At 30.7% G+C, this 21,245-nt stretch overlaps 2 protein-coding genes across 8 annotated transcripts in view; one reads left to right on the forward strand and one right to left on the reverse strand.

Moving 5' to 3' along the window:
• Positions 1 to 12,312, reverse strand: part of LOC108757170 (protein AAR2 homolog) — a 14,580-nt gene extending 2,268 nt beyond the window's left edge. Inside the window, exons 1-3 of one of the 4 annotated variants that reach the window (XM_018501578.1) lie at positions 12,139 to 12,312; positions 10,221 to 10,304; positions 9,739 to 9,953 (exon numbers count right to left, since the gene is read on the reverse strand). In XM_018501578.1, coding sequence (XP_018357080.1) covers positions 9,739 to 9,911 — 173 coding nt within the window. In that variant the 5' untranslated portion in view covers positions 9,912 to 9,953; positions 10,221 to 10,304; positions 12,139 to 12,312. Of the gene's footprint in view, positions 1 to 9,738; positions 9,954 to 10,023; positions 10,043 to 10,220; positions 10,305 to 11,841; positions 11,859 to 12,123 lie in introns of those variants that run through there. The other 3 variants (XM_018501579.1, XM_018501580.1, XM_018501581.1) reach the window with 3 other exon arrangements.
• Positions 12,313 to 13,336: 1,024 nt separating this feature from the next.
• Positions 13,337 to 21,245, forward strand: part of LOC108757168 (probable phosphoserine aminotransferase) — a 242,032-nt gene continuing 234,123 nt past the window's right edge. For 2 of the 4 annotated variants that reach the window (XM_018501576.1, XM_018501574.1), the window contains exons 1-2: positions 13,337 to 13,492; positions 13,824 to 14,237. In XM_018501576.1, coding sequence (XP_018357078.1) covers positions 13,830 to 14,237 — 408 coding nt within the window. In that variant the 5' untranslated portion in view covers positions 13,337 to 13,492; positions 13,824 to 13,829. Of the gene's footprint in view, positions 13,493 to 13,758; positions 14,238 to 21,245 lie in introns of those variants that run through there. The other 2 variants (XM_018501577.1, XM_018501575.1) reach the window with 2 other exon arrangements.

Here is a 21,245-nt window from a genome sequence, read left to right on the forward strand (position 1 = left end):
GGCCGCCGCTGCCGCTCGAGTGTGGGCCGTCCTACGAATTCGCGCGGCGCGACTTAACCGTATATTGGACGTTTCCTTTTCTAATTCGAAAACTATAGTAAGTATCTCAAAATGGTATAAGAATTTTTTGTTCCTTTTGATTTATTCACCACCCCCAATGTGGCCCCGACCCATCTTACGAGACACCCTGTATAATATTATAACATGATTTAATAAAATATATATATATTATTTTATGATCAAAATTGATTACATTATGTCATTCTATTTAGATTAATTTAGCATACTAATTTTTACCAATGTGTTACCTAATAAATATAGGGAGACTAGTTTAGAAGGTAGGAAACTTAGTGTTATTTTAGGAAGAAAAACTTAAAAGGACAAAAGAAGAAATCAGTTATACTAACAAGAGACGTTTTACAATTGTCAGGAATCGATTTGATTCTTCATGAAATATGTTATTAAACACAAAAATCAAGAGACGTATTTTTTTTATACATGCGCTAACTCATGTTTAAATAAAACACCGTTTTGAAAATAAAAACGGTATTTTTCTTTCAATCTGAATATCGTTGGAAGTATGAAAAATTGACAAAAATTTTTTAAACAAAAGTTTGAGAATCTTATTGTTGTATTGGACCGTGCATTTAAAAATTCAATAATAAAAAATAGAATAGATTTTTAATGCTTAAATATTATATTTCAATTTGAATTAATGTTAATATCTCGTTAACTATTATGCAAATTGTAAAATGATAAAAGACTTTTCGACTCAGTTTAGTTCGCTCTACCTGTTCAGGACGGATGGTGCCGAATATCAATTAGCAGGCAATGACAGCATATGGCGCGATACTTGAAGCGCGATACATAAATATATTCAATATAATTTTACATTACTTTTTGATAAAAATTTCTTTGAAATTTCTTAAATGTTTCGGTTTACTTTAAACTACCATCAGCAATACCATATAATTTTCATAAACAATATTCTAATACGCACATATTGGAGATTGTAACTGCGTTTATATAGGAAAAAGTTTTATATAAAATAATAAATCATTTATTTTTTATTATTTTATATAAAAGTTGCAGGTTTCCTTGTAGGAAAGAAAGAGGAAATAACGGATTTTGTATATATTATCAAGATCAAGTCAAGGTCAACATAAATTTTTTAAATAAAAACCACTATTTTTTATTCTTGTAGCTAAAGTCGAGGCGTTTTTAGAATAATATAATAAAGTATTTTTTGTTAAACATTTTTCGAGTTATATAAAACTTGACAGTACTGCTGACATTACCCAGATAACAAAATGCTCGCATAATGATCGCATGGTATGTGCACACGAGTACTCGCACGCGTGTGACCCTCATACGCACGCAAATGCGTCCTCATTTGAAACTCATATCGTTCGCACACGTGTTGACACTAGTTTAATATTCGAAAAAAATATTAGTTATATTTAAAGCTTACTAATTTTGTTCCTAAGACATTTATAATAATTATCTATACCTGAAATTAACTACTTCAAATTAGTACTAAAAAACGTATCTTAGTAGCATTCGAACCTGCATTCGGAACTTCAAGATTATGAATCTTTTGCGACTATACCATTTCTTCAATTGATAAGTGTGTTATTTATTGTCTACTTCAATTATAACCATCTAAACCGGCGTATGAAAAAAATACATAGATAAAATAAAAATATTTAACAGATATAATAAAATATAAACAATTTACATTACAATGAGATAACATTGAATAAGAATCGAATAACCTAATTTCACTTGACCGATGTGCCGCAAGTATTACAATCGTTGAGAAGTAAAAAAAATCGGTTGAGAGTAAAATTTACATCCATCACTTATTTTTCATCTGTTTTTATATTTTGTGATAATATATTTTAAATGTTCACAAATATAGTGTGATTTTTTTCCAAATTTTTGCTTCTAATGCGTCACACATGTGTTCTCTTATCACGCGTAATGACAAAATGCCTCGCACATGTGTACCTTCATCGTGATGGCAATACGACGGCGATCTTGCGTGCACAATGTCATGATCATGCATGACGAGTGTCAGTTCTTCCGTTGACTTATACTAATTGTTTTATATGATCGTATATTATTTTTATATAATGTTTTACACTCACACGTATGCTCCATCACGCATGGATTGCATAGTGCTATTATTATGCTCGCACGCGTGAGATCATCATATCATGAGAGCATTGTGATAGCGTTCTTGTATGCACAACCTGATACTCAGGTATGAGGGTTATATGAGATCACACTAAATGTTATCTAGAAACATACTATTTTTGAGACTTAATTATATTATATATCTTCTATATATAAGGTGTAGTAAAAAGAAATCTATTATTTTTGCATTAAATTGAAGGCTTTATTTAGCATAGTTAGAATGATCCGATTTAGGTCCAATATGCACCGTTTTGTTCGATAACTTGTGCCATTTTGAAGGTAATTTCATTATGCCTCTCTCATAGAAACCCTCGTCCCGATTGGCAAAAAACTGGGACAGTCGATTTTCACAAGCTTCTCTTGAGGCGAATTTTTCACCAGCAAAATTATTCACCATAAACAGGAACAGGTGGTAATCACTTGGTGCCAGGTCCGGACTATAAGGTGGATGCATAAGAACCTCCCAACCAAGCTCCCGGAGCTTCTGGCGAGTCACTATCGATGTGTGTGGCCTGGCGTTGTCTTGATGGAACACAATTCCTCTCCTATTGGCCAAAGCTGGCCGCTTCTGGGCGATTGCTTCTTTCAGACGGTCCAATTGTTGACAGTACAGGTCCGAATTAAGAGTTTGGCCGTAGGGGAGCAGCTCATAGTAGATGATTCCCTGCCAATCCCACCAAACACACAGCAAAACCTTCCTGATCGTCAATCCTGGCTTGGCCACCGTTTGCGCCGGCTCATCGCGATTCGACCACGACCGTTTTCGCTTGACGTTGTCGTAAGTGACCCACTTTTCATCACCAGTAACCATTCGCTTCAGAAATGGGTCGATTTTGTTGCGATTCAGCAGCGATTCGCAGATGGAAATTCGGTCCATGAGGTTTTTTTGCGTTAACTCGTGTGGCACCCATACATCGAGCTTCTTTTTGTATCCAGCCTTATTTAAATGGTTCCAAACGGTTTTTTGTGCAATGTTTAGCTCCTGGGCAATCAAAACAGTGCTTACATGACGGTCGGACTCGACGATTTCCATTATTTTATCGACATTTTCGACAATTGGCCTTCCAGAGCGTGGTGCATCTTTGACATCAAAATTACCGGAACGGAATCGACGAAACCAAAATTGCGCGATATTGACTGTTACAGTATCAGGACCATAAACACTATTCACATTTTCAGCCGCCTGGCTTGCGTTTTCGCCTTTATCGAAGAAAAACTGTAAAATATGGCGTATTTTCTCTTTGTTGGTGTCCATCTTTGACACGCGCTCAAACAATACTGACTCAAGCAATCACAAAACTGTCTGAGAAGTTTTTTTAGTACAAAATCTTATCTTTCTAACGCCATTTGGCGTAACCCGATCGCACTTATACAACGCGAGATACAGATTACTAAAGCCATCTATTGGAAAAATAATAGATTTCTTTTTACTACACCTAATAAGATAAATCAATGAATAAGAAAATTGATATTTCTAGATATTATAGATTGCTATTACAGATTATAAATAACATTAACAATAAGAGTTATAATAGTTTTTATTATTTCTCCCCCCTTAAAGTAAGAAAAATTTTTTTCTCTGTTATTTATTACTTATACATTATAACGCATATTCAGAACACGCTTTTATCAGAGATAAAAGCGCGCTTTTGTCTCTGAAATTCTATATGTATGCGTAATATAAACTATAGCATGTTTGCGCGCTAATATTGTTGTTCTGAATACGGGCCTATTTCCTTATATCATCTTATAATAATATTATTCTCTTAAAGTTATTTTTGATCTTACGCGTTAATATCTTATTTACTTGTTATTTACATAATTTATTATTGGAAAGTAACATAAAATAAAAATTAATTCAAAATTAACGAGAGTCAAAACAGAAGGAAGTACTCAACAACTAAATTATGTAATTATTTTCCAATATCTTTATCCAATTAAACAATATCTTCTTTATTTTAAACGTATGATTTCTAAGCGTACTTAATAATAATAAAATAATTTTTTAATTTATATATAATATATTTTGGATTATTTACTCATCACAGTAATGAAGTAATCTTTTAAGTATATTGACTTCTTGTACCACTATTTTACTATAGCTATATTATTGCAACCTTTGATATCATCCCTGGCGGAAAAATATCTATGCCAAAGTATGCCAAAAAGTACGTCTTTCTACTTCTATGACTGTGGTGTAGAATCGCGTTGTTAAACATAGAAATAACTACCAAGCTACGCGAAAGATGTAAAATAACGTACTTGGATCTAATTAGGCATAAAAAGTACGCCAAAGAACTAATAATCATTACTTCCTGAACTATGCGTTTCTATGCCAAACTATGCCAAATTAATTTTTATTTTTTCGTAATATTTCAAGAAAATATGCCATTCTACGCTTTTTTATGCGAAATTACACTCTACAGTCTGATAGATGGACACAGAAATAACTATACCAAACTACGCCAATCTACGCGGTTGTATAAAAAAATCGTTTCCTGAAGTACATGTTTCTATGTCGAAGTACAATACTTACCTTTTAATTTTTGATTTGTGACAAAATACGCCATTTTACGCCGTATGTGAATTTACTCTTAAGGCCTAAACACAACAGCGATCGCCTCTCGTTGCACAATACCGCGAAAGAAATAAAAAATGCCAACCAATCTGATTTCGTATATAGACTGTAGTATATTCTTCCATTTGCTTCAAGGTTATAGTAATATATATAAACAGAATAAAAAATCTGGACGCTGAATGGTAGGCTGTAAGGCGATAGACACAGAATTCTAACTTGTCGGAAATTTATTGCTATTGCCTTATTCCGTGTTCCTATGTGCAATGACATATGCATTCCCATATGTTGAATTCCTCTGTTTCTATCGCTATCGCTATTGCTATCGCTGTTTCTATCACTATCACTGTTACCTCGCATTGTGTTTAAGGCTTTACTCATCCGCGAGCATTACACATCTCAGTCGATAGAGAGCAATGGCGGAGATGCATACTCGTAAATAAGAATCACCTAGAAAAGAATATAAGGAGCGCAGCATTTCGCATGTAAAATGAGCTCTCAAAGTTAGACTTTAATATTAAAGTACCCATGTTAATTAAGTACCATGGAATTCTAATTCTATCATGACAGCAACGTAATAGCATCTTGAATTCATGTCAAATGAGTTCAAGATACTATCATGTTACTTTGAACAGTACAGTGTAAATGTACTCGAAACTATAGGCTTACAGTATAGGAAGGCATAGGAAGGCGTAAATCTTTGGCATAGGATTAGAATTTTATGCCAAACTATTTCCATGGTTCATTCACGTACTTAGTTTTTAGCTTAGTTAAATGTACTTTCGGGCATAATTAAACGCATTTTTCTGGCGTAATTTGACGTTGTTTGGCGTACAAAGATGTGAATCGGCTTACTTTAGCTAAGAGTAGAATTCTACGCCAAACTACTTCCATGTTCCAAACCGCGTATTTAGGAAGTTTTTGCGTATTTAGGAATGGTTTTTGGCATACTTTGGCATAGAAATTTTTCTACCAGGGACATGTTGAAATTTTGTCAAAACTAAATTTTACTGGATTTTCAAATTATTCTGATCTTTCATTTGTATAACCACTTTTAAACCACAAATATTTAAATAAGTGATATCGTGAGAATGACAAGTGATTATATATCAGAAATTGTAATTTTATTATGTTATTTCGTTCATGCAAACTTATATTATTTTTTATAGAATCAGATTCTCAATCTTTAAAATAAAAATAAACAATAAATTCAAGGTTAACTGCAGTGGGATTCTCAAACGGAAAGCCCAACATATCATAAAGCTTGGGCAAATTAAATTATCAAAAATACATTATTAGAAAGACATTATTTAAAACGGTCTTAGAATAAGAATTGACTATGAATACTGGCCTTTAAGTAATTAAAACCAACATAAATCCAAAAATAAAAAAGATATGTACTTAAAATAAAATTTGAAAAATTGGTTGCAAAAGCACGTATCTCTTTATATGTCCAATCGCATTTTCACCTAATACTTTTCGAAAGAACGTTGAGCACTGCCCAGAACTCTAATCAGAACTATGGTTCAATCGCTTTTTCATCTAATACTTTTCGATAGAACTCATCAAGAACTACACAGAACTGTAATCCAAACTACTGGAACTCTTAAAAAATTTTTCGACGTCGGACTAAAAAATTTTCAATGATAGTTCAAATGATCCCATATCTCGAAAACCGTTGGCCCAATCGTTTTTCCACCTAATACTTTTCGATAGAACTCGAGAACTACACAGAACTCTAATCAGAACTATTTAAAAATTTTTCGATGTCGGATTTAAAAAATTTTCAATAATAGAGTTCAAATGTGCGGAAGAATAGTTCAAATTGCGGAGACACTATAGTGCTATCTGTGTTATTCTATTAAACATGTTTAGTTAGTACTTCCAAAATATTAGGAATACAACAAAAATATTTTATAGATTATACTATTATTATATCTGAGTATTTATGTAATATTTGAGCAAAAATATCTTATACCCGTTATCAACTCTTAATTTTAATCTCGATTTAATTAACAATTCGTCTTTTCCTGGTTTTAAGAATTACAAGATGAAGAGTACATTAAACCGACATTAACGTTAATTTACATCGGCAGAAGTGGATATATTGGTAATTAAAAAATTATTTGATATTTTTTTTCCATTTATAAGAATGTAAAATTGTATTTAATAATATTTATTTATACATAATAATAAATAAAACCAAGCTCTCGAGAATTTAAAAAAATAATTAAATAGATAACAGGCAATTGAGAGCAATAATACGCAGTAATTTGTGCGTTATATTAGAACATCATGTATCAAATCTTACATAAAACGGAGTCGAAACGTAAGGCCCTTTTATGTAAGACTTGGAATGCTATTTCATTGTCGTACGACAAATTTTTCAAGCCTATTGATTAGCTATGGGATAGATTCGAGAATTTCTCTGTTCTGTACACATTTGTCGTACGACAAAAACCAATGCAATGGCTTTATATACAAGATTTGAATACGCGACATATAAAATAAATAAAAAATTTGTTTAAGAGTTCCAGTAGTTCTGATCAGAGTTCTGTGTAGTTATCGACAAGTTCTATCGAAAAGTATTAGGTGAAAAAGCGATTGAACCAACGATTTTTAAGATACGCGGTATATAATAAGACATAAAAATTTTTTTGAGAGTTCCAGTAGTGCTGATTAGAGTTCTAGGCAGTTCTCGACGAGTTCTATCGAAAAATATTAAGTAAAAATGCGATTAGTTTATACATATATTATATTACATAAGAAAATACGTGCTTTTGCAACCAATTTTTCAAATTTTATTTTAAATATATATCTCTTTTATTTTTGGGTCTGTGTTGGTTTTAATCGCTTAGAACTCTTCGAATAGATAGAATAACAATTAATGTTTGACAAAACTATTGTATAAAAAATTTTTTTTATACATTTTGTTGTATTAAAATTGGTTTTTATGCATCAGGAACTTTAGATATTCTCACAAAATAAAGTTATTAAGCTGCTCAGAACTATTCGATTTCGAATTTCGATAAATAGCACTCCATTAAAAAAAAAATATTAAAAAATTGTTATTAAGCGAATCTCGAGTTAAAAAATACAGAGAACTCTTCGTATGAAAGAAAGCAGGAACTCTATTCAGAACTATTTTATATAAAAATGAATTTTTTTTTATTTCTTTTTGATTTTTCAAAAATTTTTTTATGCATCAGGAATCGTAGATATTCACGAAATGAAGCTATTGACCGCTCAGAACTATTCGATCTCCATTAGAAGTTAGCACTCCATTGTTTAAAAATTATTTAAAAATAGTTATTAAGCGGAATTCTTGTTATAAATTATAGAAAACTCTTTGTCTCGTCAAAATAAAACGAGATCTCTAATCAGAACTGCGAAATTTCAATGTTGGGATGCTTTTCACAGATGCATATTCAAGGCTTCCTTAAATTTATCCAGATGCTCAGTAGCCAATAAAATAATTCATAGAGCAGCTAAAGATAAATTTAAGGAAGCCTTAAATATAAGGCCTAACTAATACAGACATTAATCATTTCATTAAAACACTGTGTATATTCTAATTATCATTTTATTTAATTTTAATTAGAAATGATTTACGAAATGTTCATCATTAAATATACATAGTTTGACTTTTGCAAGAAATAAATTTTTTTTTAACAATGTCTGTTAATAGTTTTCTGCAAATTGCTCATTGTAAAATTAAAAATAAAAAAAATATTTGCACTGCTTCTTTATGAAATTTAAGTCTATTTCATAATTTAAAAAAAAAGAAGTTTAAACTTAGAATTTTACAATAATTTAATTTTATCTTAGATTAATAAATTCTTTGATAATAATTTCCCTGATTGTGTCCAGTTTTCCCAGCTCTCTGATCATTTTTTAATTTCACTGACTTTTTCTGATTTTTCCTGACTGCTAACAACCCTGTTTTAATTACCCAATAAGCAAAATGTTTAAAATCGACGCATAAACCAAATTTAGAATATCTTTAACCCTTTGTGGTTATCTAGGGTCCAGATCCCAAAAAAAGATGTGAAGCTTTATATTTTTAAAGTCTTTTTTTAAAATGGGACTTAAACTGTCATTTATCCATTTCAAATATGTTCAGTAATTTTTGTGATTTTAAAGAACAAAAGCTGTAAATACAGCAATCAATTAAAATGTCGGGATCATTTTATCCCCTGTGTGACCAACATAAATATCTTAGGTGTGATCACGAAGGATTAAGAGTTCTTCAAGAAATATTTTTGAGATATTTCATAAAGAACTTTGAAAGATATCTTGATGTTGTCTTATACATCGATTTTTATTCACTTATTCTGCAATTTTTAAAAATTAATATCTCCTTAATTGTTGTGACATTACACAATGATAAAAGATTTTTCAATTCAATTTTTCACAGTGCGTACATGCTGACTCTTGCGGCTGATGCGGATCACCCTATATATTTATGTAATTGTTAAGTCTAAGACCTGATCTGCAATATTCGCAATAATAAAATTGGCACTTTAAATTGGCTGTTGCAACCTGTACTAGGACTGTGCTATTGTAGATGAGGCCTAATATTTCATATATCATATAACAAACTTGTTAAGCATGTTGATTGGCTGCAGGACAGAGAAAACTTCTCTCTGAAAAACCTTGGTGTGTATAACATATGAAATATTAGCCTAACAGCATTAATGAAATGTAAATAATATAAATATATTGTAAATAAAGTATATTGTAAGTGTCAAGGAAAATTACATGGGATAATAAATAAGTGGCAACGTGGATAGTTAATGTACGCAAAGAAAAGTGATAATTTAGTCGATAATTATTAATGTTATGTATAGCACGATTTTAATTTATAAGATATGGAAGAATGCGTGTGGATACGTAATACTGTAAAACAAAATCCATTCTTGACTACGTAACTGAAATAATAATTCTATTCTATTCAATATTACCTATAATGTACAAAGTGGATTCCAGGTGGGATCAGTTTGAGTCCCTTAAAATTCTGCCCTACATTCCAGGACTTTATATCAATACCGATATCAGTGCCCGCAGGTACATCAAGTAAAACTAACGTAGCACCTTGTGTCAATAGAGTTTGTGCAACATTTTGATCTATTTCCATTTTGGCTAATTATTTAGAATTGCTCTCTTTCTTGTCTCGAATCTTAATAAAAATATACTCATTCAACACATATTAACTCAAAACAATCTGGCAGAAGAATGCGACGGCTTACTTGACTTGCTTCGCGAAACGAATCATTAGATACATCCAGAAACATGATCGCTCATTGAGCGGTGAGCGCTCGGTGAGCTCTTGTGTGTTTGGTCTATATTTTTAGATCTAATGGAATATGCCAATCAGGCTGCCAACAAAAGTTCACTGAGCGCTCAGTGAGCGATCGTGCTTCTGGATGCACCTAATATTACGTACATATTGCGAATTATGATTCAGGATGCACTCCCATGGGATGCAGAACTGTAGACTGTTGCCGGATGCTGGGGAATTTTCCGAAACCTAGGAAGAATTTAAAAAAATATAAAATAAGGAAAAAGGGCCTTTTTTTGTGAAAATAAGCTAAAATTTAGGGATTTTTAACAATAAATCAAAATTTTATGTTAAAAACATATATTTTTTACGTTAAGATAGATATGGAGTACTCATTTTATGTCGAGTATTAATCTTACTAGACTGATTTCTGAAATTAAATTTATGCTAAAAATATGTATTTATTTAGAATAGATTATGTATGGAACATTTATGTTAATTACTAGTCTTACTAGTTTGATTTCTAATGCGAAATCTACAATAGAAATCGTAGCAGGAGTAGTCTTAAGTCATAGAAAATTGACCAATAAGAGTCGATTACTCCTCATATTTAATTGCGATTGGTCAGTTTTCTTACTTAAAAGTGCCGTTCCATAAGCAAAAATTTACAATGGAACGGAACAGCGCGACCAATCATAACTCTGCAATCATTACTCTGCTTTTTTTTACGATTGTGATTGATCTTGCTGATCCATTCCGCTACAAATTTCTATTTATAAGATAGCATCTTGAGACTTTACGACCGATACAACTTCCATTGTAGATCCTGTATTAAACTTATGTTAAAACAATACGCATTATTTGTTTCTCTAATATTGCACAATAAATATATGTTATTCATTAATTTATAGTATTTATTATCATAATGTAAAAATATCAGATGTTCCGTTATGCATAACAGCAATAGCAACACTGCAAACACAGCAACACTAAAATCAATCAAATTTTTGCCTAAATTGACTTTCCTGTATAACAGCGCTGGCATATTAGAATAGCCAATTCAATTTTTGCCTAAATTTACGCTGCTACTGCGCAACCACGAGAACAGAACACCAGGGGATCAATTTTGTATCTTGAAACGAGATGAAAATTACAAAAGTGAACAAATTTACTAAGTGTTGACCAATGAAATTATCAGTATTCTAGTTAATTCGTTCACTTTTTGTACCTTTCACTTCGTTTCAATATACAGAATTGATTCCCAGGGGCCTTATTCTTAAAAAATATTGCATGCGAAAAACTAAGGAAATTCTATAGTTTGCGTTACATATACTATAATATTTCCCTAGTTTTTCAAATGTGATACTGGGGATTGATTCTGTATCTTGAAACAAGGTGAAAATTACAAAAGTGAACGAATTTACTAGAATACTGATAATTTCATTGGTCAACACTTAGTAAATTTGCTCACTTTTGTAATTTTCACCTCGTTTCAAAAACCGTAATAAGTCTCCTGGTATTTTTACATGTTTATTATTATATATATTTCATATAATATGTTTGTTTTATTTCATATTTATTATAATTCTAAATTATAATACATTAATAAAAAATAATTTATAATTTTATTTTAATAAAATTTGTAAAAAACTGAAATTTGAAAAAAACGAAAATTTTGAGAATTTAAGAGAAATAGGAAAAATTGGCGGAAAATTTGGAAAAAACGGAAAATTTTATGAATTTTTAAAGAGAAATAGAGAAAACTAGTAAGTTTTTATATGCTAACAGGGAAATGTTTTTGCTGGTAATACTGACTGCAAATATACGAAACTGCGGTACGTTCGTGATTGGTCGTGGCCAATCACGAACATACCTTTATTACGCCGATTTCACTGTTTTCTGTTGTGCAAATTTATTTCTTTTGTGGATTCCGCCGATGCCTGCATGTGTGGTGTGTGCATGTTCATATTTTATAAAAACTAACCTTGTTAAGCTAGTTTAAACGGAAAAAACTGTCTTTTACAAGCGCATGGTTAATCAACATGCCGAGGCGTGTTCGGATTCCCACCTGATCCTTGCTTACATGTAAATAACAAGAATGGAAGTCTTGTGAGGCCGATCGAGCTGGTTGGACGTATTTCCTCTCGTCTCGCGTTTTGCGTCACCTCGATTATATTTTCGAAAAATGTTGCCGACTTCGACTGTGCCTTGCATTACACTACTTACATTTCTTGCGTTACTGGCCGGATTCGCCGGCATTTCATCGGCAAGCGCCATTAAAATAGAAGAAAAAGAAGAAAAAGAAGAAAAACAAGAATGGAGTGATACCCTAGTACCACTCGAATGGGAATCTGAACACAACTGTAATTAAGTCTCCAGATAAATACGGAGGTCAATATGGTCAGAATACGAATATTGTATACGGAAAGGCAAAAATGTGAATCAAATGAATACACAAAACGAAGTTGGGGTAATGTCCCTGTATGTGTGATTTCCGATTCGTAGGAATTCATTTTCCTATGTCTCATTGAGGAATTTGCGAATGCACAATTTAATGCGAGCCAATGACAAACGCTATTTTGGTAGATCTAATGAAAACGATCTATAGGAAGACTCTTGCGATTGGTCAGAGCTAATTGCACATTCCGCAAATTTCGCTCAATGGGACATAGAAAAACACATTTTAGCTGAACGGAATTGGCGAAATAAAGCCACGACCAATCATGAACGTTCCGCAGTTCCGCATCCCATGGGAGCGCATCCTAAGAGTTTACATGACGGAAAAGTGGAAAGCGGAAAAGCAGCAGCCTATCAGGGTATCAATCATGAAACTTTGTCCCTAGGATGAAAAGTGAAAAGTGAAAATTTTCTCCATTAATTTCAATGGTAAAATTTTTACTTTCCATTCTAGGGATAAGGTTTCATGATTGATACCCTGAATTCTAGTAGTCTACAATTTTGGCTTTTTATACTACTTGCTATAGTTACTAGCGCGAATTCTTATTGGTCACTGCTTTTCCGCTTTCTGCTTTTCTGTCAAGATGTAAACGCGCCCTAAGGAAATCAACAAGTTGGGCTGCGTTCAAATTCCCATCTGGGTACCCTCAAGTATCATGTCATCCTTGTTTAACGTTCAGTAAATAATAAGAATGATATGACGGGATACCCAGGTGGGAATCTAAACGTATCCTTGGATTGGCTACTGCTTATGTTATGGCCTTATCAACGAAGTAATAAACCCTGATTTCCTGAACACACTTCACCTCAGTTGATATAAACTCGGCCTTATCGAGATGACAGGTTTCGTAACCTCAGTAGTAATTAACTTCGATGATTGATATCTTACTTTGCGATTCATAATTTCACTTTCTTTTACTACATTTTTTATTTCATTCAAAAACGTAATTCAAATGAGCATAATTTCATCGAAATAGAAGGTGAGGGTTATCTTCTAAATAATTACCCATGCTGATTTTTATTTATGCAAAAATTATTTTTAAAAAGATATTCTTTGTTTATTAAAAATTATAATTAAAAATACATTTGGTAACAATAGATTTGCTGTGATAAATAGCTAATCGCTATTTTGAAATTCTATCAAAATCCAACTGTACATTTCTCTCTCTCTCTCTCTCTCTCTCTCTCTCTCTCTCTCTCTGTATTAAAATCTTTAATAAGATTATATCAGTTCTTTTTGAATTAAGTTAAATTTTTTTGTTGTATGCTCGTAATGGGATAATATTTCGCGATTTTATACACTCCTTACAGAACTATATGGAATTACATCGCACTGTGTATACTTTTGTGAACTATGAGATCTTGAACGAGAAAATAATTTTGAAACACTCTATATGCCGTCCGTCTAGTACACACACACAGCTGAAACACATAAATTACTTTATCACAACTCAACACAGACGTTTCGTGTCTCATCACAAGTTACATCTATCTCGAAAAGATTGTGGTAAAAAATACATAGAAGAATCAGATAGAAAAAAACCTCCACGGATTAAACAAATCAACTTTGATAACGATTGCCGTCTGATACCACTTGTTTGTCATCTACTTTTATCTGTTTTGCACTGTTTGTCACACGAGTCAACTGCAAATATAATAATGGCTGACCAAAGTCATGAAGAAGTAATCAATTTTGGCGCTGGCCCAGCTAAATTACCGCACGAGGTATATTAAAAATATTTATTACAATTTGCATTATGCCAATAAAAGTTGTAAAATTAAAAAAATTTTTTTTGAAACAAATAATTAGTTTTATAAAATTAAATTTATTAATAATTTAAGTGTTTTTTAATCATTGTGAAACATATGATTTTTTATCTAAATAAAAATCTATATAACAATTTATTAATTATAAAGTGCAATAATAACTTTATTAACATATGTTTCTAAGAATAAGTTAACCTTATAAATTAAATATTAATAATATGTCATTTGTTAACAGACACAAATAAAATATTATAATAGATTGACATTAAGTTTGCATTAATTTCTGTCAATGTTAGCTGATATTTTGACACAACTTAGGATTAAATAAAAGAACACCTATCATTTCGTAACCATTAAAATGGAATATGCCACTTAAATGATTACGAAATGGCATTCTGTTTAGTTTTGTGTACTGTTAATCGATTTTGTTATATTTTAGTTGGTCTTTTATAGATAAAATCTATAGCAGGTACTTTGTAAAATCATTTTTCGACAGATTTGACTGTTTAAAAACGTCAATAAGAAAAATAATAACAAATTTATTTTTTTTTTAATGACGTATATTTTTATTTTACTATCTTTACTTAATTTTTATGAAATTATTTAATGAAATTGTATGTGTATAACATATATTTCATGTTATATTACATGTATTTTATACAAAATTATGTACAAAATATATATACAGAACATTAACTACTCTAAAAGATTTTAAGGAGTGATTTCTCATATAAATTTATGACGAAAACTATATGTCCGCAATAATTTTTAACAATTTATAGCAATTGGGTACACTAGTGTGCACTCAGTGCACATTAAAGTCGTCTTACACAAAATAATCAAAAAACGTGTTAAATGTAAATAGAAACCGTTTAATCACAAAATTCTCAGTACACTTTATTGTGCTGTTTGATAATGTAGGGTCTTCCAACTCTCTGGATCATTTCTTGGCTTAAAACACTACAAGCTTGTGAAATTTAGACCTCGAAGTTTTATTGAAAATGTAGTAGTTATAAAACAATAAAAACCATGCTTTGTTTAATCAATGACTGCATTCAGCAGAAAAAGCAGCTTTACACCTGTTGTAAAATTTTTTTCTTGAATATAGTTTATACATTTAGACCCAATTAGTGAGAAACTTAGAGCAAGACCAATCATATTAAAGAATTTTATAACAGTTGTAAAGCTGCTTTTTCTGCTGAATGCAGCCAATAATCTCTAAGTCATTAAGGTTTACATTTGCCTAATTTTATAACGTACATCGTTTTATACCGCAGATAGTTTTATATATTTTCTACAACCTATAATAAAAATGTATTTTATAATTTAAAATGTTTACATTTAACTTTTACATTCGGATTAGATCAGTGTATAACGCTTTTAATATACAGTAGTGCGCATTAGTGTATCCAATCGAGTTCGCTATTATTTTCAAAGATATAAGGTGTCAAAATTTAAGGAAAACTATTTAAATTATTTTGATTTTCAATCTAGTCTCTTTCCTACCTTCCCTCCTTCTCTCCCTCTCTCTTCCCCCTTTTCTCCCCCGCTCCCTCACTCCTTCCCCTCGCCTTCCTCCCTCCCTTCCTCTCTCCTTCCCTTTTCTCTCTCTCTCTTCCTCCCTCTCCCTTTTCTCTCTCAGATATAAATTATGACATAATGCAACTTAAAAACTTGGTTTGTGAATCTCAATAATATTTCTATACAATAAAAATGAAGTACATTATTACAATGAAGGCATTATTACAACTAGGTGATAATTTTTGTTTACCGGTATGCAATGTTCAGTCTGCTACCATAGATTTCATTAAAAACATAGAACAGAATATAAAAAAAATGCAAATGAAAATTCTTAACATCATGGATATAAGAAACAAAATTTTTCCATTAATCAATAATATAAAACAAGGTAGCTTTCATAGGGAAATAGATCGAATTTTTAGATCGGAGTTTGTAAAAAATAATCAATACTATTTTTATTCACTTACGTATTATTACTCACGCGGATAAAGGGAATGTGGTTGTGGCTTTGAATAAGTTTGATTATAACAAAAAAAAATGGAAGAAATGTTTAGTGATTGTGATACTTATACACAAGTTGCACGTAATCTGGTGTGAACAAGATAATCATTAATTTGACGGATATGTTGAAGAGAGATGGAGAAGTTTAGAAATGTTTTCTAAGTAAATTTATCGTTATTGCCAATAATATCATAATATCTTTCAAGACTTAGAATCTGACATTTTAAATAAATTGACAATCAAACCTTTGTTTTATGTATATTACGTGGATGACATTGCTCTTGCAATTGACAAGACACACATTGACGACCTTTGCAATATGTTCAACAATTACCTATCCGACTTAATTTTATATTGAAGGAGAGGGTGACAGATTGAACGTTTTGGATGTTATTTTTAAAAGATAAGGATTCAGTCATTTATGATTGGTATCAAAAGGCTACATTTTCAGGGCGTTTTTTGAACTTTTATTCTCAGTATCCTATAAGTAAAAAAATAGATATAATGTTGGGCTTGGTAGATAGAGTTCTGTTACTGTTACACCCTTTCTTTCATTTAAATCAAAATTTTATGAAAAAAATTTTGATAAAATCTTAAAAATCTTGTTGAATAATGAATATTCGTTAGAGTTGATTTTCTCTACCATTAAAAAAGAACACGTAAAAAATTTAACCTATGGAACAGTAATGCTGATAAGAATGAAGAGAATAGTTCAAAACAAAAAGGAAACAAATATTTTTTACAATATCATATATATAACAGGCATTTCTGACAAAATCAAGAATTTCATTAAGAGCTTTAAGGTAGTTAGCAAGGCATACAAAGATGTTGATAAGTTGAGCAGGTTTATTAGAGTCCGTGAAGACAGACTTCTTTTTATCCTCCATAAATGTGGTGTACAAAATAAATTGTGAGGACTGTGATGCGTCATATGTGGATCAAACGAGCAGAACTTTGAAAACGAGGATAGGTGAACATAAAAATCATATAGATTGGAGAACACAACAACGTTCTGTATTTACGGACTGTTGCTTAGAATGTGGATATGAATTCGATTGGAATAACATAGAGATTCTTGACGAAGAAAGAATTTTAAATAAAAGGTTTATTTAGATATAGAAATGATTTTTATTCGCAAACAAAAAAATAGTTTAAATTTACACTGACTGACACTGAACTGTTAGACAGCGCTTACGACAACCTGATTAACAAATAAAGCTTCCTCTTTTCAATATTTTCTTTATCTATGTTTAGTTATTTTATCAATACATATTGCTTATTTGTTAGATGAGTTATAACTGTTGTTTTGTTAACATGTTTCTATTGTCATTCTAATTACCTTTGACGAAACTCATGTAAGTTAAATTAAATTTTATGTACATATATTAATTTAAATATTAAGCAATGTTCTGCGTTTATTGTAATGCTTTCATTTATTATTGTATAGTGTATCAGGAAATTCAACAATTCCGCGAATGTAAATTTCTGTCATTGAAAAGAATCCGAACTAGGATCGAAATGTTTGGAGTTTGTTGAGAGAGTAAATGAAGGAAATACTTCACACCGAGATCCAGTGCATGGCTTACAAAGGCATTAATTCATTGATCGATTTTTATAAAAAATCATTAAGATTTAGAGTTCGCTAGTAAACGATTTTTAAATCAAAGTTTTGATTTTCCTTAATACATGTTTGATTTGATGCAAAAATATCTTAATTCGGATTTTAAACGTGGTACTGTATGTTTTTTTGGTTGCTGAACACGATGCAATAATTCATTTAGCTCTACGATTTATATATTAAGAAATACAGCTTAATTAATGTGAAAAAATGATCAAATTTCGAGTTTAAGATCAATTTTAACAACGTTTCAAGTGTTAAAATGGGTAGTCACTTCTTTCAAATTGTAGGTCTGTTCATCCAGAACAAGATCTAGTTGAAATTTTCCAGGGACCTCCTACAGGGCCTTTAAAAATTGCATTTAACTGTTTAATTATAAAAAAAAAGTTCTTAAGGATAGAAAAAATTTTTTTTTCAAGTTCTACAGTATATCGCTTTGTGATTTTGACATCCTCAAATCAAATGTCTCAATTTGACGATAAAAAAACTCTTTATTTTAGAAAATGAAACGAGTACATAATACAAAAAAAAATTATTTAATTAACTGAAATAAACTAGAGGAGACCAGGGCTGCTAGTAGACTCATTTTTCAGTTTCGAATTTTTACAGACAAAATTAAGAGATTTGTCGAAAAAATGAATTCTACATCGATTACTATTATTATATATATTCGACTATCTAATAATATTTTAATAATAAGGGGAAACTGATAACTAATATGAAAAAAATGCATTTTTGTAATGCATTTTATCTGAGTCGATTAGCCTCGGAACCGAGGTAAGGTGGCTAATGGTATGGAGTAATTAGACTAAGATTATTAAAATGAAGATTAATGTATTTTAAGGTATATCTTTGGCTAATAAAACTTTTATAAAAATATATTTTAAACACAAACATTCACTTTGCAGGATAGAACAATGCTTCTTTTTGTTAAATTCGTTCGTTTCGTGCAAAAACACGTCGAATGAGCCTCGTTTTATCAAGATTGGACGTGACGGAACTAAACTTATAACATTTACCACTGAGGTAAATCTCTTTAAAGGAATGAAATACTGAGTACTGTAAGAGTCTCGATTATTCTACTTACCCCTATAGTTTACTGATCCCGGTCTCTACATATTATGTAATATAATTTTTTTTATTATATATTCATTTCACTTTGTAATATAATTTTTTTTATTATATATTCATTTCACTTTGTAATAAAGAATTTATTTTTGTCAATTTGAGACATTTGACTTAAGTCACAACCACAAAGCGATATACTCTAGAACCTGTAAAAAATGTTTTCTATCCTTAAAAACATTTTATAATCTAGTTAAATGCAACTTTTAAAAGCCTTGTGAGAGATCCCGGGAAAATTCCAACTGAAAATGAGTACACATGATGCAAAAAAATATGATTTAATTAATTAAAATAAATTACATAATATATAGTTTATTTCAATTAATTATTTAATTAATTGAAATGATTTCTAATGACTTCATTAGAAATCATTAGAATTGAATATATTTAAAAAATGGAGGATATTCTTTCAGATAGTAATACTTACGTGAGAATAGAGAAGGACTCTGCCAGAAAATTGACTAATGATCTACGCTGTATTCTTATTAGATGGAAAAATAGGGGGTTTATAGAAGATTCGTATTGAGAACTACTTACTACTGATGGTATCACCTCTAAAGAGCTTATGGCTTACCTAAAGTTTAAGGCTGGATATCCGTTAAGAATTATTGTTTCAAATATTAATTGTCCATTATATTACTTATCTCTTTTTTTATTGTACATAGAATCATTAATGATAGCATTCTTGAGTCATTTAGTCAGGTGAAAAATAGCTTCCACTTGATGGATAAATTAAATAGGACTTGTTTTAAGCCGAACTATATGTTGGCTTCTTTAGATGTGGTATCTCTTTTTATCAATGTTCCCATAGAATTTTGCTTTGTATTCTAATAATCTTTTATACTCTGACTGATTTTAATTATTCCAATATTGTTACATGCTACGTCTCTACTAAGGTAACTTGTATTAACATTTCTTTTTGCTCTAAATCTCATTATTTTATATTACATTTTTACAATTACTTAAATTAATTTATACTTTTATTATATTATGTATTACTTATTTTGCTCTTACGGTTTCTACTATTTCTCTGCCATTTTAACAGATATTATATCTCTATTATTTTCTCGTATATTAACAGATTTAATATTTCATCGTTTTTATCTACTACAACATTTTGCTACAATTTTATAAGAAATAACTGTGATGACTAATCACATATATTTTTGAGCATTTCATTTTTTAACTAAAGCAACCATAAATGGACTTAAGATATGCCATGATTTTATTACATCAAATAATAAATTTGTATTTTTCGTTTACTGTGTTTCTATAATTAACCGTCAATAATTTTATTATGTTTACATCTAATTGATTACATGTTTAATGACGATGATTACATATTTAATCGATCGGTCGAAACATTTGTCTTTGCAACGCTTTTCACTTGTAATTTTATGTTAATATATGCTGCTAAAAAAATTATGGCATAGAAAAATTGTGTTGGGCAAAAATTATCCAACTTTGACTAACGATAACTTTGCGAAAAATTATCGTAGGATAACGTTTTTTTTTTTTAATTAAAACTTGAAATCTCTGTTTTAAGACGGTATGGCCACATTTTAAGTTTGATGCACACCTGTCACTGTAACTTCAAAAAATATAAGGGTGTGTTTGTCATATTGAAAATTGCAAAGTTTGACGGAATACACGGACTTTGTAAAATTTTTTTGGAGAATGCCGTTTGCAGCGGCATAAAGATTCGAACCTTTCTGTTTAATTAAAAACAAATATATACTACCGACATTATACTTGCATTACCGGATATACCACAACAAGATTGCTGGATAGATTTTGCATATTTTTGTGTGTGTAAATTTTGTATATCGTGTTTCTGCGTGTAAATTTTAATAACGTGTTGCCTCCACGTTGTTTGATTACTGTTTACAGTCGATTGCTCATATTAATGTAGGTCCTAATTTCTTTCTGTGGAATATCATTCCAAATTTATACTAGAGCTTGTAATAAATCTCTGAGATTGATAGGTTATCTTGCCAAATCTCTTAATTTATGACCCATTATTTAGTACAAATCTGGAATGACATTCCGCAGGAAGAAATTAGGGCCTGCATTAATATGAGAAATTGACTGTAAGCAGTAATCGAACAACACGGAGGCAATACGCGTTATTAAAATGTACATTCAGAAACACGATGTGCAAAATCTACACACGCGCAGAAACGTGAAAAATTATTATATAT

The sequence above is a fragment of the Trachymyrmex septentrionalis genome, unplaced genomic scaffold (genome assembly GCF_001594115.1).
Source record: "Trachymyrmex septentrionalis isolate Tsep2-gDNA-1 unplaced genomic scaffold, Tsep1.0 scaffold133, whole genome shotgun sequence".
NCBI lineage: Eukaryota > Metazoa > Arthropoda > Insecta > Hymenoptera > Formicidae > Trachymyrmex > Trachymyrmex septentrionalis.